Raw genomic sequence first — 22,738 nt, 5'->3', positions numbered from 1 at the left:
TAGCACTGACCCAAAGTCCTTGTCAAAGCAAGTCTCACCACGGTCAGTAAGTCCAATTTTTTTTATATCTTCAAATTTCAAATTACTTGAAAGCCAACTCAAGTCAAAATTTTACGATATTCAAAATTTAGAGACGACAATTCAAATTTTTACTCGTATCTGCCTGGCAGAAACAAACTTCCTTATAAGGAAAGAGAAGCCTTTGGTGGAGTGTTTTTATGCAGTGGTTTTGTTAGTCTGACCACCTTGACATCAGATCTGGGCTGTATGTAGCCAACGAACTAAACGAACTTGACACCCCTACACTAGAGGGAGTTTGAGCGGGCCGTGTACCTGTGAGATGTGTTCAGGGCAAAATTTACCCTTTACGAAAGGAAACTTCGCGAGATTTCTGTGATGGCTAACGATAACTAGCCTGCTGTGTCAAACCACAGTGACACCGGTCGTGGTGATCCACCTTACAGATGCAGACGCTGTTTTGATATTCCAAGTCATAGAGGGGAAATCACAAAGCTAACCGGGGAGAGAAAGGTGCTGTCTGTCGGCTTGAAGTACTCCCACCTGGCCCTTGGACTGTCCGCGACTCTCGTCCTTTAATCGCTCAGGTTAGTCGGCATTACGTTCAGCATCCTGCCAGCAGTCTGGGTTGCCTAGCTAGGCTAGCGTAAGCTAGCCGCAGTCACCACGGGAGGTCCATGAGTCTCCGTCTGATCTGAGCAATATGCTGAGTATGCACCGGTGCCTTTAGCAAAATAAGTATGAAAAAGAGTTAATAAACTTGCAGCAAGCGTGTAAATTTATATTGCCACCCTGACATGAGTCTTCCGTAGCCGTTCGCTGCGCTAACGTTGCAGATAGTCCAGCTAATGCACACGCTAACTGATGGGGACTGGGCTAACAGCAAGTGTGCTAGGTCTCAAGAAGCAGGTTGTTTGGTGCCCTTCGAGCTTTGTCAGCAGCTCAAGTGACAGTCACAAGAAGTAGTTTAGAAACGTAGACGAGGTTAATGACGGGCAGCGTCAACAGCTGGCGAACTAACCCCTGTCAGTGTCAGTAATGTCTCAATAAATATTGCGTTATTGATTTAATCTTTCTTCAGCTTTGCTCTGGGTCCTGTCATCAGCAACACATGGGCCTTCTCTGTTACTACAGAAATTTAGATGTGCCCTGTTGTCCCAGTTACGAGTCTTAACTTGCCTTTAATCTCAGAATATTATGAGGAGCATAATTAAGCTGATTACTCACATCCACCTATGACTGTAAGTGGGTGGCTCTTTGCAGGAGTGTCTTTACAAACTCAATACAGAGAGTCATGTTCCGGATGACCTCGTCAAGTGGATGTCTTGTCAGGGTGCATTTTTATATATGTTTGTATAAGACCCCAAGATACTTAAACTCCTTCACTTGGGGCAGCAGTTCATCCCTGACCCGGAGTGGGTACTCTACCCTTTCCTGGTTGAGAACAAGCTCCAGCTGAAAGAATGAGATCAGAGATACAAGTGGTGGGAATGAGATTTCTCCAAAGGGTGGCTGGGTGAGAAGTTCAGTCATTTGGGAGGGACTCAAAGAAGAGCCATTACTCTTACACATCAAAAGGAGGAAGCTAAGGTGTTCTGGGCATGTCCTACTGGGATAAGACCTTGGTGTTCAGGTCCAGTAAAGCCTAGCAATGTCTTGTTGTGTGAGACTGGGGTCTAGGTTTCTTTGCTTAGGTCATAGAGGCTGCAGCCTCACTCCTAACAAGTGGCGATGGATGGATGGGCTTATACATTAGAGTAGGGGAGGAACAACTCTCCAAACCCATGCTTTAGTTCGTTCCTATGGTTTTTTTTAAAAGCTCAGACTGATTATCATAGTTATGGGCTCATCTATCTGCTCCTGCAAAGACACAAGGAAACTTACAACTATGGCGTGTATTACATATACGCTTATATAATTTTTGTTTTTCCATGTAAAAGCACTGCTTGTACTGTACAGCAAAAAATATAAATCTTAAGGAGTCTAAACAAAGCCACATTTAAAAGTGTGTGTTTTCGCTAAACCCTCCTTTATTATTCTGATGCATTTCCACTTTACTTGTTGCCTTAGCACTGGTTAAACATGGCATCAGACTTACATTCTTTAACCAGTCTTGAGCATGTCTATGTGGGTGTTACAGGAGCTGCAGATATCTGCATTGCACGTTCACTTTCAAGAATATTGCATCCACATTTCCATAGTGCAACAGGGCTATAGAGATATTTGGGAGGTTGGTTGTTTAAACCTTTCACAGCTCACTTTGCAGGAGCCTTTGTCTGACTTTATGCTAACACTAGGGCATAGTAAGTGCGTCATTTACCTAAAATAGGTAAATGTTCACTAAAATTATTCAAGCAGGGAAAGAAAAAACTATGCCATCAATAACAGTTGCAGTTGGTCATGCAGTATTCCCATGTGGCTTTTGGTATTAGTGAAGTGAATTAGTTTTTTTAATTTTAGTTAAAAAAAAAAAAGAAAAGAAAATGTATATTATTTTTAAAATTTCAGCTGTTTTCAAGTTTTAGCTTGTCCAATGGAAGGATTTGTTAGAGAAAGTTCTTAAGCACCAGATTTAACATTGATATATAACAAGTAGCCTAGAAGAATAAGTAGATATGATATTAATGAAGCATAAAAAATAATTTTTAGTTGTAGCCTCTGAAATTGGTTTTTGGGATTTTAGGAGGTGCATTTCTTTTTCTTTTTGCTGAGATATTTCCACAGGGCAGTTTTATGATGTTGGGTTTTTCTTCTTAGGCATCATCCGGCCTCACTGTGGATCTTTAGCCCCTCAGGCAGGGCACTGGCAGTGGCAGAGGTAGAGCCATCAGGGACCAGACCAGCAGGAAGCAGGGCTTCATGAGCGCCACGGGGCAGCAGCAAGGGGGGGGTCTGCGTACTCGCCGAGGCCTTAGCCGGGACAAAGACCCCGGGCACGGCATGGGCATGGAGGCAACCTGCTGGCTGTCCCCTGGAGTCCTGCGCAGGCTGATTGAGTTGCCCTCACCCCCCCTGTCTCGACACCAACTCAAGAGACTGGAGGAGCACAGGTAATGCAGGTTTCTGCCGTGTACACTGAACTCAGGAAAACAAAGTGTTAGTAAGTGGAGTGAAAAGTGGGAAATCTATTTTATGTCAAATGTGTACTGTCACAAAATTGGATGCTCGTATTAAACACGAGCAAAGGTTTCAAATAAGGAGGTGAGCATTTCCACAGTAATCCCTGTGAGCCAAAAGCACATGCTCAGTTTTTTGTTCTACTCTTGGCTGTGTATGATTTCAAAGAGAGGGTGTAGCCATAATATGATCATCTCATGTGCACAGGTGCAGTGTTCAAATCTTTTTGTGAGGGGCATCCAGTCAGAAGAGGGCTGACACTGAGTCACGACATGCTCCTCTACACCAAATATTAAATTTTTAATTTCATTTTTTTTAATGGGTTTATTTGATTAAAATAAAATGAAAGTTCAAGGAAATCTAAATTTCTTCTTTTTCAAACCGTAATAAAACCGTCATTTTTCCAAAGTGCAGGAATAATTGTGTTAAATAATAATCTCATTTATCTCAAGAAGTATCATTTTTGGCCCTGTAATAGGTTGCCTTTTAACAGTCTGAAGAGAATGGAGCTGAGTCCTCATAAATGTTGTCTACAATATCAGTTTCCAGTTCATTTTTATAACCAGCATAGTGACTCAAATTGTAATAATTTTCTGTAGAAACTTTAGCTTCAGGTCTGTGTTTGTGGTCTCCACAGCATGAAGCATGACATGCCTGCACCAAGTGTTCTCACAGACTTGTTTCAACGTGGTAAAAAAGAGAAATGATTCCCACAGCCACTCAGACACAATACCTCCTAAATTAAACCCGATTTCTCCAGGAAAATTTAAGCTTACATTTGTCAAGATTTGTGCTAGTGCTCTCTATTATTGCAATGTGTCATTCAAGAATAGTGTTACGTTAATGGATAACAGATGTACATAGTCATTATGATTGGTTTAGGAAAAAAAACTGCTGGTATGTCAGGATTGACGAGCTATGTTACTGTTGACAGATCAGGCCTGTAGCAGCTTGTGCTGTTTTTTTTGTTTGTTTTTTTTCCTTCCCTTCTTCGTGTTTCCTCTCTCAGACTCATGGGTCGGATTGAGTCACACCTCGAGCTGAAACAAAACCCTTATTATCACTTTCAATTTAAGTTAAGGTCAAATAATGTATCAGAAGTGAAAACATAGTCTTCCCAGTTAAACATGATGTTAGTTTAAATTAAAAAAACAAGTTCAATGAAAGTATTTGTTTGAATTTAAGAGCTTTATCCAAATAAGTTAACAAAATTGTTGTATTATAACACCGTTAGACTTGAGTTTAACCACAGATTTCTGGTGAACTGTTATTTTGAAGCCATTAGTCTTGGCTGAGACTAATGACATCTTCATTATCATCTTTAGTGTTTCCATCAGGGTGTTACAAGCCAGATGGGGTGAAATTGACCCCCTCTTGGGCCTAAGCAGCTGGGATTTTATTTATTTTTAAGATGTTAAATTAGGCTGTTAAGATAAATTAGCTAATGATACTGTTAACTGGATTTACACATATAATAGCCGTCTTAAAGAAGCTGCCACAGTGTGTTATCTAAAATGTGTAGGAGGTGAAACGGTGCTGGAATTTCTTGCAGTGACGTGATTAAGAACATTAAAAATCCATCCAAATGGAGTTTGAGGTAATGTTTCTATTATTAAATCTGAAAACATCTTAAACATTTTAACATTTAAAGGACTGGCTGCCAGCCACCTCTGAATTCAGAAGACTTAGTTTAAAGTTTTTAATGATGCTATTTTGTCCATTTGATGTCTGTGGTATTTACTGATGAAGGGTTATGTGATGTTTGTCTTAAAAGGTACTATAGAAATAAAATTGCACTTTTGAAGTCTTTTAGAATTTATTTAGCAATAATTTAGAGCACAAGCCAAGAAAAGTAGGTTTATAACTCACAGAACCTCCTTTAGCAGCACCAAACTTAAGTATTCCCACAAGCTGCTGATAAGACTTGCACAATTATGAGGAGGACTTATGGACAATCCCAGTTAAATTCAACAATATTTTTGTATCCTCTGTGTTTTGTGTGCAACTGCGAGTGAGATGAAGATCACAAGACATTTTAAGTAATTAAAGCAGAAATCTGTGCAAGAAAAAGTTTGTGAACCTTTGAGAGGAACCAATCTACCATCTTTTAACCGTCTGAGACTAATGCAGAATTATAACGAACAGGTGATTTGGCAAATACATGAATATGTATTAAAGCAAAATGTTTTAGATCAACCAAAAGCCACATAATGTAACGTCCCATTTGTCTGGATGAGATTTTTGTTTTCTTTGTTGTTCTCGTGCTGATTGGAGCATTAACCTTCATTGCAGCTCACAAACTCAAGAAACTCTAGCTGTAACTCTGTTTCTACAGCTTGCTGAGATATATTTAAACACAGTTAATAATTGTTAAGCCCTCGTAAAAGTCGGTAAACATTCATATCTGTCGCTCCTCTGTGTCTCAACTGCCACCACCTGTTGCCCATCCCTGCAGGTACAGCAGTGCTGGACGCTCCCTGCTGGAGCCTCTTATGCAGCGCTACTGGGAATGGCTGGTAGGACGTGTCCCTTCCTGGATTGCACCCAATCTTATCACCATCATCGGCCTGGCCACCAACGTCTTCACCACCCTCGTGCTCGTCTACTACTGCCCAACTGCCACTGAGCAGGTTAGCCGATAATCTTAAAGAGGATGAGGTCCATAGCTACAGCGCTACTGTTATTGTTATTTTCTGTCAGTGTTTTATATTAAAACATAAGCAGATATGAAAAGGGTAAGATTAGGTAATAGGAACTGCTGGAAGGCTTTTAATGTGAAACATCAGCGGTAGCTCAGAGAAAGAAAAAGTGTAATAAGAAGTCAATCATTTAACTCATGATTGAAAGCAGTGTTGGTAAAGATGCTTTTAGATTGGTATATAAAAGAAAAACATTGGCACTGTATTGTCCATGTGCTTCTGCAAATTTAAGCCTCAGTGTTGCTTTTTTGGAGGCAGAAATGACCTTAACTGAACACAGGATGGAGAGAACTTTCAAAAAACAAAAGACAAATAATATAAATGTGCTTTTTAATTCTATAAAGTTGGACATTTTAATATGGGAATCTATGGGGTTGATGAAGTTTGAGGGTCAGCCTCAAGTGGCCATTAGAGGAACTGCAGTCCTTTTTTGGTTTGTTTGTTCTTTGTGTTAACTTTGCTGTTCAGATGCTGAGGATGCTGCTTGTGCATGATTTAGTTTTTTCGTGGAAGTTATAAATGGTTACCAATATGCTTATTAAACAGGATAATAAAAATTAAATGCATGTTTTGAATAAAGTCACTTGACTTAATTTGTTGACAAAGGGACCGCATGAATGAACCAAATCATAAAGATATGTCACTTGCTCTGGCTTATATCTATGTGGACAGCTTTGTAATTATCTTTTAGTCTTTGTAATGCTAACCCTTCGGTGTGACTGTATTTAATTTCCACTGAAAACTGGTTGGTCTAGAGAGTTCAGTGTTTTATTTTCTTTGGCACTACCTTCAACCTCCAACAATAACTGTTGACTGTCATACGTGAGCTCTTAGGATCAAATATATGAGAGCTTCTTCTTAAATCTGGTGATATTTATTTGGGTGTCAGAGGGGAGTAAAATGGCAACTGATGTTCTTGCAGCCAGCACTGACATGTTGCTGCGGTTTCTGTCATGTGTGGGCGTTTCAGCTACACTGAAATACCAAATCTCACAATGAGGGGGAAAAAAAAGTGAGAGTATTTCTGTCTGCTGTTACATTAGAAACTGCACAGATGCTTTTGTTTCTCCAGTTTCCTTAGGGATTAATAAATTATTCTGATTCTGATTTGAGTGTGTTTGTCTGTAAAGACTTGAATGAGAGAGACGAGTGAGGCATTTTACACACACGTAATGATGGACTGGCTAAAGGCAAAAAAAGAGACGGGTGTATTTTAATGACTGTTCAGATGATCTCTGTTCATTTCCGCTCACTTAAATAATCTACATCATTCATCATTGTATGTGAACAAGGTCTCACACTGAAGCCTTTACTTCATAGCAGGAACTAAACTCCCCAGTTCCTCTTTCACCAGCACATTACTCATTATGAAAGGTGTTGGCACAATTCTAACAATTGCAGTCTCTGTGTTTATGTATATTAATGAGGTGAAAGAAACCATCATGGTCATGGTGCCCAATCCTCCACCAGCCACGGCATGTAAAATTTGCCTTAGACTGCACCTGTTCGTGAGCATCAACATAGAGTGACCTCCATGTGATTATTTGCGTTTTTTGCTCCAGGCTCCTCTCTGGGCATACCTGTTGTGTGCGGTGGGTCTGTTTATCTACCAGTCGTTGGACGCCATCGACGGGAAGCAGGCCAGACGCACTAACAGCAGCTCTCCGCTGGGCGAGCTGTTTGACCACGGCTGTGACTCCCTCTCCACCGGTCAGTTTACATCCCGTTTGATTCTGTGTTTCCGAAAATCTGAAGCTCAGTGAATAATCTGTTTCTCCTCTGCAGTGTTTGTGGTGTTGGGAACCAGTATAGCAGCGCAGCTGGGCACCAACCCAGACTGGATGTTCTTCTGCTGCTTCGCCGGGATGTTTATGTTCTATTGTGCACACTGGCAAACATATGTGTCAGGGACGCTGCGCTTTGGGATGTGAGTCAATAAAAACTGCTTATTTTCTCTTCTCTTATGTTTAAGAGAAGAGTTTGCAGCTATTTTTCTTATCTGGCAACACATGTAGTCGTCTTAAGACAAATCTGTTTCATTTCTGATTTCACAGCAGTTCTTACTGATGCTTCGCTGTGCTGAGTTAGAGTGGCAACAGTGTTTTTCACACTGTGTCCGTGTGGAAAAAAAACTGACAGCAGATGTTAATCATGCTGCCTCAGATTCTTTCAAAAGGTTAGAAGTTAAAAGTGTAAGATTTATGAAAGTGTCCATCTTGAGGATTAAATTTTGCTCCCGTCACTTTGTCACCCCCCAAAAAATAGTTTGTTAAAGAAGTTATTAATATCTCATCACCGCACACCGTTAGTACCTGTTGCTTTGAAGACTTTCGTCTCTCTCTGTGGTGGAAATTAAGACAATGACAGACTAAACTTTTTATTGTTACGCCTCAGCCGTAAAAGGCTGATGGGGTATTCTTGTCCACCCATCGTGCGGGTGGGTGGCGTGGAGACCTAAATTTGTGAATGTGATAACTCGAGACCAAGGCGATGCTGGAGCTTCAAATTGATATCATAGGTGCACCTACTAAAAATCTTGGATGAGTTCAAATTTCAGTGACCTCGACCTTAAGGTCAGAGGTCAAGTTTTCTGAAAATCCTGTGAGTACGATAACTTGAGAACAAGGTGATGAAGGATTTTGAAATTGATACCATTGGTTTATCTACAGGGAGGCTAAGTAATGTTTATTTATGGGGGTTGTTAAAAATATGCAACCACTTTCTGTACCATCACAGCCTCACTGCAGTTCATGAAATACATTTTTAATCTATTGATTCTTACTTCTGAGTACAAATGTTCTTTTTCTGTTCCTTTTTTTTTCATTTCACATTTTTTATCAGTCTCATTTCTTCTGTCATGTTCATCTACATAGAATTATTCTATGTAGGATTTAAAGGATTGAAAATGTCCACATCTGGAGGCTGGAGTAGTTGGCCTCTGCTCATACCAGAGGCCAAAGTTCAGACAGATTACCTCAAAACATTTGTGCTGTTTTAACGGTGTTCCTAATTATTTAAAAAAAAAAAAAAATACTCGGCTAGGTTTAGGCAATACTTCCTGACAGGACAACTCATGGCCATGAACTTGATTTACCTGAGTTTCTGTAACTATTCTATGTTTTGCCATGAAGCCAGACCAATTTTATACAGTTATGCAGATTTTAACCTGAAAGCAACAAAGGTTGCTGAAGTTAGCACAGCTAACATTAGCCCCACTTTGTGAACTCCTGTATTCTGGCATTCTGTATGTGTAATATTATGCATGACACAAAGGGCCGCACAATTCATAGGATTTCATTATGAAAGGATGTTGTTAAGTCTCAAATGGTACTTAAACACTCACAACACCTGTAGAGACTGTTTAATTCAATCTTGGGTTTCAGACTGTTTTCTGGCTGTTAAACTAGTCTAGTTTTTTTTTTATTATTAGTAGTAAACTGCTCAGTTTGCCAACCAATAATCTCTGATTTTTATTACAAATGAGGGTGACATAAAAATTATATGGACACTGACTTAAGAATTGAAAACCCTGAAAAGTTCTAGTTGTTTACTTGACCTTTATGTGTGCTCTCACTTTTATTGAACACCTTCTGTATAAATATAAACACAGATTTTTCTTTGTGCACAAATATTAGATTTATATGATTGATTTTTAAAGCCAACATCTTCATATTAGGCAGAATGGACTATTGGTATAGAAAGAATGTAGTCATTTTGAATCACCTTCTGACTTTACCTACTGAAACCTATGAGGTAGTCATAAACAGGTTTTTCAGGAATTCAGTCCAAAGCTTTGAAAAAGTTAATAAAAGGTGCAGCAAGTTAATTAGACCTGAGGTTTAGTCTTGTCATTAGATCACAGCATTTACGTGTTCAGGTGACCCGGAGTAAATGTGGATGTGTTCTGTGTGTAGATTTGATATAACAGAGGTGCAGCTCTGTCTAGCAGGATTACAGATGCTCACAGCCGCTGTGGGTCCCTGCCTGTGGAACGTGATGGTAAACTTTCTGGCTGCTGCCTGCATGGCTCACTGTTGTCCACTTCCACAGTGAACTCTGACCCGCATGGAGTCACGTGGTCAGATCAGCTCGTACTCGTTTCTGCTTGAAGGTGCGGTCAGTAAAATATGGCTCTGAGTAGCATCAGCTGAAGCAATTGGGCAACTACCTTTCACCTGTCAAATATAACAGTTAATATAACATTTATAAGATTTTAGTTTCAAACTTTTGTTACGAAGGACTTTATGCATTTACATTTTTAAAAACTAAATATTTTAATTAGAGGCCATGACAGTTCCTCCACCTGGTTTTACAGAGTAGCTGCACACGCTCTCTGTTGTACCTCTCTCTTCATGTCAACCGTAACATATGGGCAATGAACCAAAACTTTAAAACTTGGCTTTTTTTATCACTCTAAGAGCTGTTCTCACTGATTTTCAGCCAATGACTTGTGTAATTAGGCATATGTCAGTCTAAGAATGGCTTGACAGCCACCTTTCCACTGAGACCATTTTTGATGAAGCAGTATAACAGTGTATTAACTGAATGGGCAAGATGCATCTCTCTTTATGGGTTTTTTTTTCGCCTCTTAGGAACGTGACTTTCAGATCCTGTCTGTCTGCTCTACACAGATTTTTTTTTTTTTTAGTCCTCCCACGTCTTCTTTTGTCCTCCAGTTTTTTAGTTTCCTCAAAATCTTTAAAGACACACTGCACACCAAGCTGACAGATGCCAATTTATTCAGCTAACAGCTCTTTGGGTACAAAACATAACATGCTTTTTGCAACAGGCTGCTAGTCACTAAGTCTGTTATGTGTAGACAAAACACTGGTTTAGCCCTTGAGTTAGGTGCCTTTATCCTGTAATGATTCATAGGTCAGTCTTAAGTAGCTTAAAAAAACAAATTAAAAAAAAATCCTGGAAATGGTCAGGTGCAAGGACTTGACTGAAAATGAATGGAAAAAGCAGCCAATGTCAAAAGAAAAACTTTGAAAGACCTTCAGAAAACCTGTAGAATTATTGCTCAAGGTAGCTTAAAAAAACTAAGTCTGGCTTCTTGGAAGCAAAGCATGAATGAATGAGGGGTGGCATCAGACTTTCACACAGTGCTGTATATCCCAAGACAGACTGTCAGCTTTGTAGCCAATAATAAATGAAAACATGTTATCAGATGGTTTTCATAATCAAATGATAATACAAACTTCAGCTGTCACCATGATCACAGCAAGAAGAAAAGGTGGAAACGAGCAGTAGAGGCACTACAGCCTGCATCAAACCTGATGTCCTAGTGACGTTTATTGGACCCATGTCACAGTGTGCCCTGCAGTAAACTTGCTCAAGTCAAAGAGAGCAGGGGAGTGACTCACTCTGCTAACAAAACTCGTCCTTTTGTTGACCGAGCCAGTGAAATATTACTGATCGCACCTTTTAACCTTCAAATCAAACGTGTCGAGCAGAAGAACGGGCTCCATGTCCGGCAGTGTGTTGTGGAGGAATGCTGCAGGATGACTGTGTGCTGTTATACGTCACTAATCCTCACTGTAAACTCTCTGCTTTCTCCTCCCACTCAGCATTGATGTGACTGAGGTGCAAATCTTCATTATAATCATGTATTTGCTGGCCGCCGTGGGAGGATCTGCTTTTTGGCAGTCACTGGTAATTCTGATTGATCTTAATCTGAAGGAATTGGAACCAATGACAGTGAGACTATAATGTCATGACATTTAACTTGATAATTTACAGTAATGCTGCTCTAACAGTCATGTTTAAACTGTTTTACTGTAATTGTTATAAGCGAGTGCCTTTTAGTAGTGTCTAACATTAGTCATGATTGTTTAAATGAGGGTGGTGTAGTGAATGTGCCCTCAAAGTACAAAAGTGGGTGGAAATTTTCTGTCTGATCAGGATTTGTTTTGATGACTTTGTGTTGCATAAACACATCTAAGTTTTCCATGTCAATGTCTCGAATTCCAGATTCCGATCCTAAATATCCAGATGAAAATGATTCCTGCCATCTGCACTTTGTTAGGAGCCATCTTCTCCTGCACCAATTATTTCAGAGTTATTTTCACAGGAGGTGTGGGCAAAAACGGATCCACAATAGCAGTAAGCTCTCAATGTCCTGTCCTGGTTTGTAATGCCTCTTTTCGACTGATGCGCTGCACAGCTCTGCCCTGGTGCCTTATGAGAACCACCCAGTGTTTTGACCAACTTGACAGCCTATTTTTACATAGCAGATGATGGGGTAATTTACACAAGGGGGGAACTTAATCTGCAGGCTGTGTCTTATGTAGCAGAGTACGTATTACAGCTGAAACCTATGTTAATGGATATCTGTAGAAAAATATGGAATGCAAACATGAGATTTTAGCAAAACTGCTAATTTAGATCCATCTAAATGAGCAGAACATTACAAAGAACAGACAAACAGTACACAATACTTTGTTGGTGCCACTGGTAAGCTATTACAATATTTTCTTACCTTTTAATTACAGGATAGTTTGTCCAAATCGGGTTTACCTATGAGGCAGCCCCACTGACAAATGTGGCTCAAACCTCTGGCCCACTGGTTTTGTGGTGCAGTGCTTTGGTCAGCATTTTGGCAATAGTGATATGAGGGATAAGCGAGGTTTTACTTTTTCTGTATTTCTGCCCGCTTTAGTCTGTGTTACAGTTATTTGTACCTCAGCAGCTCCTGTTTGTTTCCACTGACATTAATTGTCTTTTTCTCCTCTTTGTTTTGCAGGGAACCAGTGTGCTCTCTCCAGTCTTACATATTGGTTCAGTCATAATTTTGGCGATGATGATATACAAAAAGTCTGCTGTCCAGCTCTTTGAAAATCATCCGTGTCTTTATATCCTGGCATTTGGCTTTGTCTCGGCCAAAATCACCAATAAATTAGTTGTAAGTCAAACATACTTTTTTTCTCTTTATAATCATCATTAGTTTATATTTACTGAATGAAGGTTGCACTTTGTGTTTTTCATGGTTGTTATTCCTGATATCCTCCATCAAAGGTGTGATTAGCCTAGCTTAGCATAAATACTGAAAGGATAAAACTGTTTGAATAGTTCCATCAACAAACCAAAAAAAGCTTATATTTTTCACTTTGTAAACCTGATGCTATCAGAGTGCAAGCTGTGAATAGACATGAGGTAGCTAACGTGCATATTTAATTGTTTCAGCTTTACTTATAATAATAATTATTGGTAAAGGATTCCTGAAAAAGCATAGATGCTGACAAACTTAGCTATTTTTCCTAAGCCAGCTGAGAGACATGATCTCTCCAGGCTGTCCTGGCTCTGCCCTGGTGTCTCTTCTCTGTTCAACATGCCGAAACACCACACCTAACTCTTTTTGGTGTTGAGGATTAGTGGCTCTACTCTGAGCCTTTCCCAAATAACCAAACTCCTTTATCTCTGAGGGCCCAGACGGAGGAAGCTCATTTCCACCATTTGTGTCAGTGTGTAATTCTTTCCGTCACTACCCACAGCTCATAGCTGTAGGTGAGGGTAAGGACAAAGACTGCCAACCAGTAAAACTGCTTCCAGGTTTTTGGACCAGCATCCAAAACACTGCAGACACTGCAGGAGGATAAAAACAGGATTGTTTGTTTCTCTAATTTACACTGTTGGCTTTTCAGCTGCTTTCCATCTACAATCATGAAACACGGTTGAAACTTAACATTAAAACTCAACATTTGACCCTCAGTTTAATTTATTGCTTTGATTTAGTTGCAGGTCATTTTAAAGCTGAGCTATTGGAGCAGACAGGGTAGCATTTGATGTAGCTCAGTGCAGAAACATTTAACAGCATGGTTGCTCCGTTGCTGACATTGTTGCCAACAGCAGCAAAAGGGACTCAGATCCAGGCAGGGGGCTTTGGAGTGAACTTTGCATGTTGTCACCTCGTTCTCACCCAGGTTTTCTACTGGACCTTGAGTTTCTGCTGTCATTAAAAAAACATGTTTGTTAGTGCTCATCATAACAAAAAGTTATAAATACAGGTTTAAAAAAATAGCATTAAAATTCACAAATGCCACAAATAATTATTCTAAAACCTGTTACTGTAAAAAATAAATAAATCTTCGGGGGGAAAAAAAGATTCAAGGGTCTAAACATCCCCAGGAAGAGACTTCTGAACCGCTCATGTTTAAAGCTGTCTTCCTTTCCTCCTCACAGTAGAGAGATGCTGGATGAGAGGCATCTCTGAAGATGTTCACAGACTAAACTTTATAAAATTAGGACAGAGATGGGGTGGGAAAACTCTCCAATAATTTAAGATGCATGCAAGATTCATTAGGCGAGCTACCACACCAAACTGTAGCAGAGGAAGTTTGATGCAATTTATGTAGAAAACGGAAACTTCAAACAACTCCAGTGCCTTGCAGAGATGACTGTTTAATTGAAACTCTGTGTGTTTGTGTGTGATCTTTGTGTACAGGTAGCACATATGACAAAAAGTGAGATGCATCTCCACGATTTAGCCTTCCTGGGACCAGGACTACTGTTCCTGGATCAGTATTTCAATAGTTTTATTGATGAGTACCTGGTGCTCTGGATTGCACTGGTAAGTACGCACGATGCCAAGTTTGGATAAATGTGGTCATGACATTTTTACTTTGAAAAGCAGGAAAATCACAGAGGTAACTAATAGTATGAGTGATGGATGTGTTCCATTTAGCTGGGTCATGTCCAGGCTTTGGCAGGTCTAGAATTTAGTGTTTATATCTTTATATCTTGTCCTACTCTGATAGTCACAGTGTCTCCTTCAGTCAGTTGTTGTTGCTGTTTAATCCATAATCGTTACACCTTCTCACTGATGGTGTCTGTGCTGTATGGAAGCCCATTGTTGCCTGTAAAGGTACGAAGCAATAAGTGAAATTGGTGTTCAGTGCGAAGACCCTGCTTCAGTCTCTTACCAGGCAGGTTCAAGACTGTTATAAATGAACAATGATGTCATTTCTAAATTAGCCCAAACATTTATTTTTGTTTACAAGGACAAACCACATCACTTAATGAAATGCTGGCATACTTCAAATACAAATCATCCCTAGAAACAAAACGTAAGTCCGCAAAATTAAATGTATCTGAATTTACAGTTTAAAATAAACCTATTTTGTCCTTCGAGACAAAAAAACAAGTAGAAACAGATTTGTATCCAGTGGACCCAAGCAGATATTTTTTTATATATTTATAGTTTTGGTTGCATTTGTTATTGCAGCTCTGTAAAAAAATGTGGTAATAGTGGGCTAATAAGGTTAAAAACAAGAAGGTCATTACACAAGTTATTACCAATGAAATGCTTGAGTAAAAGCCAACAAATCGTCTTGTATCTATAGTGGTTTTAGCTGAGTAATGTTACACTGAAGTTTATGTGATTGGGTAATAAGGTGTCAGAAACTGGGGGGAATGATGTGGAAACATGCATGATTTCGAGAAAACCAGTTAATAATCAGTATCGTCTTTAAACCTGTTAGAAAAAAATGGAAACATCTGTCCATATTGATTGGTGTTTTAACATATTAGGAGACTATTACTGTGTTATAATGCTGGAATTAATCCTACCATATGTCCCCAGCATTCGTCACAACACACAGTATGCATGGCCAGTATACCAGTATCAGTATTATACCACTCAACTAAACCCAGTGCTGATTTAAGATATTACTTAATTATTTATATATTATGTGGTAAATAAGTTTTAATAACTTGCAGGTTCTGAATTATCTTCTTGTTTTCTCCTTATGACAACACTGCTGCTGAGCTATAATAAAAAGTGCTACCATGATTTATCAAAGGGTCGTACGGGTGCATGCTGGAATGTCTTAAATGTATCTTAATTGGCCAGCCCATATATCAGTATCTAGTTTTCATTTTCTTGGCATCAGTGGGCTTCCGCAGTGTGTTAAGCTCCTGTTTTAAAGAGTGACCTTGTTTCTTTCTCTCCCGCAGATCCTTTCCTTGTTTGACTTGGTGCGTTACTGTGTCAGTGTTTGCAACCAGATTGCCTGCCATCTTCACATTTTTGTTTTCAAAATCAAGCCTTGTTCAGTCCTCGGCTCAGCTCCTCACTGAGGACACGCCGGCCATTACTGACTCTGCACTCTTCCTGTTAGCTGCACTCACCTTTTCTTCCCTCTGTTTTCCACGTAGAGACGCAAGGGGGGGTGACGTGGTGTAAACTGTGTGCTTCTGCCAACTGAATGTCAGGACAAATAATATATATTAAGATACTGGAATATTACTGTCATTGTCTGTTTTTCACCAGTGCAGAATTACATTTATACCAGTTTCATTTTCTGCTCCAGTACTAAGAAATCTTCTGACAAACTTACGGTTGCAAAGAGCAGATATTTCAGGAGAGTACAGGTGCTACTCAGTATGCTCAATGAGAGAAACTTACAGCGTGTTTTAACTGTTCACGTGCAAGAAAATGTATAGGAACCGAATCATTCTCTTTGCTTTTCATGATTATAATTTTTGTAACTTTACCTTTTTGCTATTGTAAATACCGAACTGTTACAGTGTCTGTGCTTTCTTTTAAGTTAAAAATCCTTCTTTGACACATTTATTTAACCTTCCTTCATTTGTATGTTTTTTTTTTTAAAGACACTCCATCCCCTACACAAAAAAAGTGCAGCTGTTTTACATCAGCAAATGTGGTTTTGGAGGAAACCTGATGCCAATCTTACTTTTTTTTTCTTTCTTTTTTTCTGTTTAAAGCAAATCAGAACGTCCTTTTTGTACAAGCCTGCAAATTAATTCACTGACACTTTCTTGGTTAAATTTGCACTTGGGATTTAGGTTCAGGTCAGATTTTGGTTTTTTTGTTAAGCTCTTTGCTAATATAGTCATCATGAAGTTGGTACTTTTGTTACGGGGTATAGGCTTTCTTTTATTTATATTGTAAACGTAAAGGGGGCTGTGGACGAGGGCAAAAGGTCACTTGCTGTGCTGTAGTTGTGCACACGTAGTGTGCGTGCGAAAGGTCTGTCGGCTCCTTTTGACCTCATGTACGAATGAACTCAAGTTTCTCATTTTTCAGTTGATGAGAGCAAAGATCAAAACGTGTAGAGGTGGAGTGAAGCAGGGGGCTTATTTCATCCAACTCTGTTACTGATCTCTGCTTTATTTATTGGTGTTTTTTGTTTGTTTGTTTTAAGTGTCAAATTCCACAATGATAAGAAAAATACTCCGCCTGCTTCTTTGTTTTTGTTTATTTTTCTGAAACATTTTATCCTGTGTACTTTTTGCAAAAAAATCAGGTTGAAACGGTGCGTTTTGGGGGAGTGGTATTGTTTTGAAAAGCAGATTAACATGCATTTTGTGCTCTATATTAGATGCATTCCCTGCAGCATGTCAAAATAAAACTGCACTCCATGTGTGTTCCAATAGTGCAACGGTTTAGCTCATTTTTAATGATTTTTCTGGCTTTGAGACATAGACTATGCTTGTTAGTAGGTCAGTTAAATTTCCCTTTCACTGCATTTGTCAAAGAACAGTTTTGAATAACAGAAAATGTGAAAATGAAACATACAAATGAAAAAAGGTCCTTCCTGTGTTGCAGCTACTTCACTGAATCACTGCTGTGTGTTCAGTGGTACCATCCGCCTGCACAGTCCATCACGTTTCCTCCAAAACACACGCCTGCCTCAGCAGAACAGGTGCACATGTGAGTGTGCGGGAGGTGAGGTCACCTGATGATGTCACGGTTTTTAAGGTGGTGACTGATTGAGTCAGATCAAACTTAATAAAAATGTGTTGATTTGAAATGTGGCTGCTGCTCGCTCTGCCTCCACCTCGTCGTCTGATGCCGTTACACCTCAAACCAAGTGTGTTTAGCGCTGCTGCTGCTGCTGGAGAGGACCTGTAGTGACGGCCTGTATTCACGTAGAGCTCATGTTTGTCCTTAACAGCAGGGGTTAGCTTCTTGCTTTTACATTTTGTGCCTGTTTTATTTACTTTCTGTTGAATACTTCCATCTGCAGATACTGTGCTTTGCCTCTGCGCCGTGTTTGAAATGACCCACAATGCCAAGTGTTGACTGAATTGAGAGGCTCTCAGTGTACATTGTCCTCCTAGCTGCGTCATTGTCTCAGCTGGATGAGTTCTTGTGCAGGGCGGCGGTGGCGGTGTTATCTGGATGAAAAGAGACTGATGGCCATTGATTCATGTAAACAAAGCCTTCTACACACGAGTGTTAAAGGACCACTTCACCCAAAATCACACAAACCATTGTCCTCTAATGCCTTAAGATGAAATATTATGGCTCAGTGTATTATGTTTTTATATCATGCAAATAAAGTCATTTTGAGTAAAGAGATTTAATGAAATAAAGGTTAAAAGAAAAACATTGGAATGAGGGTAGGTTTTGTGTATATTGAGATGGAAAATGGGAAAGTTGTAACACACATTTAAAGTCTTGACAGCTCATATAATGTATTTTTTTACATTTTTTATTCCCTTTTTGTCAGAAAATGTGAATATTATAATTAGACTAAATGGGAAATTAATGTAAAAGAAAAGCTTTAATATACTGAGACTAAAACTACAATAAATACTGAAAAGCAACACTGCTGGCAGAGGAAAGAATCGACTATAAAGGTGCTGAGAAAAGAAAATTTGCGATACTTTGAGAGTATAATTATATTCAGTGGATGTTTTCTAAAAAATACATTGAAAATTTCTGCTGCGTAAAATATGCTGGGCAATAAAAATAGTTTGGTATGGTAGAAAATAGGTAAACTAGCTATGAGTAGGTAAACTGCTTTAATATATTTCTGGATTTCATGAAGACATTTAATCACTTCATAATGAAATGCCAATTTATTTTTCAATAAGTAAAATTTTAAATATGGTAAAAATAGGTAAAAATTTTAATTTTAAGAAGTTTATTCATAATTGTAAAGAATAAAATCATTTTAACAATATCAGAATCTAGCTTCAGTTGCTGGGCAAAGTAAAACTAAGTTGATAAACGGAGAAAACCTTAATTTTTCTAATGTTTCTGTTTTGCTTTGAAGACAAAGAAAAATTAAAATCTCAGAAAATTCTGAGGTGGTTTTGCGATTTGGATGAAGTGCGTCTTGAAGAACACTGATGAGTATATTCTTTGTTGATTTGTTTTAATTTGACAGATTTTGTAGTTGTAAATTCTGCACGTTGTGCAATAAAGAACAGTACTGGCTGAATGTCACATCTATTTTATTAGTAATATTCATTTTTATCTTTCTAAATTCTGCAGTTGGTGTCTGTTCATTGATGTAGGAGACGATGAGAAATGAGCTAATATGCATGTGTAGTATTCTGCTGTATAGTTTTGTACTATAACTAGAGAGTGTTTATATAATCAGTACCTAAAAAACACAACTTTTCATAATCTTTCAGAATCTGAAAGATTCAGCATCAACAAATATATAGTTCCTGATGTCAGGTCACATCTCTCATTGTTACCAGTAAAGGTTTGCCTTAAACACGTTTGTTTTCTATTGTTTTGTACAGAGACGAGCGTGTTGTCACTGTGTGCGTTGGTTATGTTGGTCAGACTGCCAAGCTCAGGTATCTCATCAGTGTGCACAACACTGTGTTCTCTTAAGACGGTAAACAAAATCACCTGACAATCTCTCCTTCACCTACCATTGCAAATAAATTTCATACTCCAGCCTGGAACCAGGTTTGTACTTGTGTTTTTTGCTGTGAACATCGAAGTGATGGATTCACCTGCCTGCTTCTGCACCTTTCTGTCTTCCATGGAAAAGATTGGTGATGCACAGAGCGTCTTGAGTTTTAAACAGTGATGTAAGAACAAGATGATAAATGTCAAAGGAGTGTTTTAATATTTATTGTCTCCATAATGCATGTTTGCAGAATTATCAATAAGTTATGGACAGATCTGAAGAAAAACATTATGAAAGGTGAGGTCTTTAGAGGCCCAGCGTTAAAGGAACTGTCTTTTAGAACAGATCCAGGAAGTTTTTGGAAGAATTTATGAGCCTTTACTATTGTGAGAGAGGATATTTTGTGTTGTATCTTTGCAAATGCATATCAAAATGAAATGAGAAAAACTGGGAGATCCGGTCTTGATGTTCTCAAGAAAATATAACGAACTCATCTAGATCTTTCTATCCTCCTCATATATTTATGGGCGTGCACTATGGAAATTAAAGGAAACACCTGCTTGACCCCTAAAGTGACAATGTTCCTTTTGTGTACGTGTCAAACTTGAGGCCTGGGGATTCCAGCTATCCTGGGTCTGCCCTGGGGCTTCCTTCTGGTGGAATTTGCCCGAAGCAACTCATGCAGGAGACGCCCAGGAAGCATCCTTGCAAGACAGCCGAATTACCTCAAGTAGCTGGAATTAGAATTTTCTTCATAATATTTTCTTTCATGTTTTTGTTTGTTTGTTTTAAATGTTCAAAGAAATCATCATCATCTGCCAAAACAGTTACCTGGGGGAATTACTTCAGTTTCTCGACTGCTTTGAACTGGATCTACCTCAGCAGCCACAGGGCGAGAGCAGGGTGACCCTTGACATGTTGCCTGTCCATCAGGTCCAGCCAAAAGAGAGAACTCCTTACTCTCATGTCCACACCTATGGCTGATCTAGAATGTACAGTTAAGATAACAAGTGTGTGTTTGGACTGTGGGAGAACATGCAAACTACATGAAAGGGACTCATTGACCAGGAAGTCTGAACCTAGAACCTTGTTGCAGTAAGATGACCGTGCAAACCGCTGCACCGCCCTGATCAAATACAGGATTTTCTTGTTTCTTCTACAGCTACACAAACACCTTCTGGTAAAACACTGTCACCCAGTGGTGATATTAGTTCCTTTAAACACCACACTTGCACAGTTTTTCATGCTACTCGAAAGCTTCCCAAAGCAGCTTGACAGCCCCTCCTTGGATTTAGTTTGTCTCAGTATCCTCTGTCTTTTCATGTAACTCCAGACTGAATGTAATATGCGAAGATCAGAGCTCAGTGGGATCCACCATCTGCTAAAGCTCCTTCTCCTCTTGTTGCTGAGTCGGGCAGTATGTTTGGGCTTTCTGTTGTGCTGCAGCGGGATTTAGGATCAGATGCTTCCCTGGAGGTTCTGCTTGATAGATCAACATCTAAAGTCTCTTAAGCCACAGAATTATGTGTCTGCTACGCAAACATGCACATAAAAGACATAAATGAGATTAAATGCTGATTTCAAGATTCATATTTTTAATTCTCCGTCTCCACTGGAGTAGATTTACATGGTAGACAACTCAAAATCCATCCTATCTTGCTATAAAACTTTTCTCTCTTTAAACATAAACATTTAAAGCTTAAGTGATCATAAGTGAAAAACCCAATTACAGCCTTTTAGATAAAATCCAAACGAAATTTTTTGGTTAATACTTTTTGATCAGTGATTAATAGAATGATTGTTTTACCCTGACTGAAATAACAATTTTTAAAAACCAGCCTTGCACATTCTGACAGCACAGAATTAGGATTAGGATCAAAAGTTAAAGAATTAAGATTAGTTAGAAAACTAGAAACAGCACAGCAAAATAAAAAAGTCTGACAGTTCAAATAAACCCTCACACAGATTTTATATGGGAACCACTGTTGCAGGGTTAAAGTAACACTAAGTAGACTCAGTAACAGAGTAACAGAGTAACACTGTGTTACTCTGTTACACAGTAACACTGAGGTTGTTATGACCTAACTCTTACTATGTCAGCTTCACAGAACTGAACATAGCTACTTTTAAACTAATATCAGTGGACCATAGAGCCTACATTAACACTGAGTTAGAATGCACACCAGTTACTGCACCTGTTCCACCATTAAGGTGTTGTTTTTCCCACCATAAGTTTGACATTGAACTTAGCAGAACTTAGCTTCTGTGCACAAAATACTGCTCTGAACATGAGGTGTCCAAGGACTGTTGGTTGCCCTGTACCATACAGCCATCTGGCACAACATAGAAAAATGAGTCTGGACCCTGTAAGACTTTTGAACATCAAAGGGCTTCAAAGCAACTCAAGTCATGATGTGTAACAGCTGAAATCTGACTCTCTGATATCAAAAGCAGATCTTCTCTCTCAGAAATATGTAAAGGATCTTATTGAAAACTAGCATCTTATTGGCAAAGTCTGTTTGAAGAAAGCTGAAATTTATTTTATCCGACATGTCAGACTGAATAACTCGAAAAACAAATCACAATACCTTTAACAGGTAAGGACTCCCATTAGGTGGAGACCTCCTAAGGTAGGTTGTCCATGGGCTACTAAAACTAACTTTAGAAATAAAATGAATGAATGAGAAATAAATGGGAATATTTAAACTGTCACACCAACTATCTGCATGTCATCCTTCACTACATATATGAATCTCTCTTTCCACATGTCCAGTCCATCTCAGCCTCACCTCTTTTAACTTTCAACCTGAGCTGTCCCTCTGATATACTCATTTCTAATCCTGTCTATGTTGGTCACTCCAAGTGAAAATGTTAACATCTTCACCTCTGCCACCTCCTGTCTTTAGGTCAGTGCCACTGTCACCAAACCACACATCACAGTAGGTCTCACCAACATGCTGTAAACTTTTCCTTTCGTGTTTTATGCTGTCCTTGAAATTTGTTTCCACACACGCCACCCAGCCCACACTCTATTTTTTTTTTTTTTACCTCTCTTCACACTGTCCATTGCTTTGGGAAATGAAATAAAATCAATAAAGAAAAATAAAATCAAATAACATCATATTGATATTTAACGCATTTAATATTTTTATTAAGTCATTTAGCTGTTCATGTACTTATTTATGTTTGAGTTTATCAGTTTTGAGTGTATGTCCTTCATACCTACAAGCTCGCCTGCGAGTCAAAATTCAGGAGGTAAAGTAATAATTGTGGCTTCTGACAGGC

The 22,738-nt window shown here is 39.0% G+C and overlaps 1 protein-coding gene across 2 annotated transcripts; it reads left to right on the top strand.

Moving 5' to 3' along the window:
- The first annotated feature begins 350 nt into the window (after positions 1 to 350).
- cept1b (choline/ethanolamine phosphotransferase 1b) lies at positions 351 to 18,199 on the top strand. Of its 2 annotated transcripts, none has more exons than XM_025907148.1 (10): positions 351 to 605; positions 2,776 to 3,068; positions 5,591 to 5,765; positions 7,397 to 7,544; positions 7,620 to 7,761; positions 9,749 to 9,833; positions 11,808 to 11,939; positions 12,580 to 12,738; positions 14,278 to 14,403; positions 15,789 to 18,199. In XM_025907148.1, the coding sequence occupies exons 2-10, from the start codon at positions 2,878 to 2,880 to the stop codon at positions 15,909 to 15,911; spliced, it is 1,281 nt and encodes a 426-aa protein (XP_025762933.1). In that variant the 5' UTR covers positions 351 to 605; positions 2,776 to 2,877; the 3' UTR covers positions 15,912 to 18,199. The 2 variants fall into 2 exon arrangements, with proteins under 2 accessions (XP_025762933.1, XP_003447757.1); XM_003447709.5 differs by lacking the exon at positions 9,749 to 9,833 and adding an exon at positions 11,405 to 11,489 and having other exon boundaries at positions 363 to 605.
- Positions 18,200 to 22,738: the final 4,539 nt, after the last annotated feature.

Source organism: Oreochromis niloticus, linkage group LG5 (assembly GCF_001858045.2).
Source record: "Oreochromis niloticus isolate F11D_XX linkage group LG5, O_niloticus_UMD_NMBU, whole genome shotgun sequence".
NCBI lineage: Eukaryota > Metazoa > Chordata > Actinopteri > Cichliformes > Cichlidae > Oreochromis > Oreochromis niloticus.
This window is presented reverse-complemented; position numbering and strand designations above follow the sequence as displayed.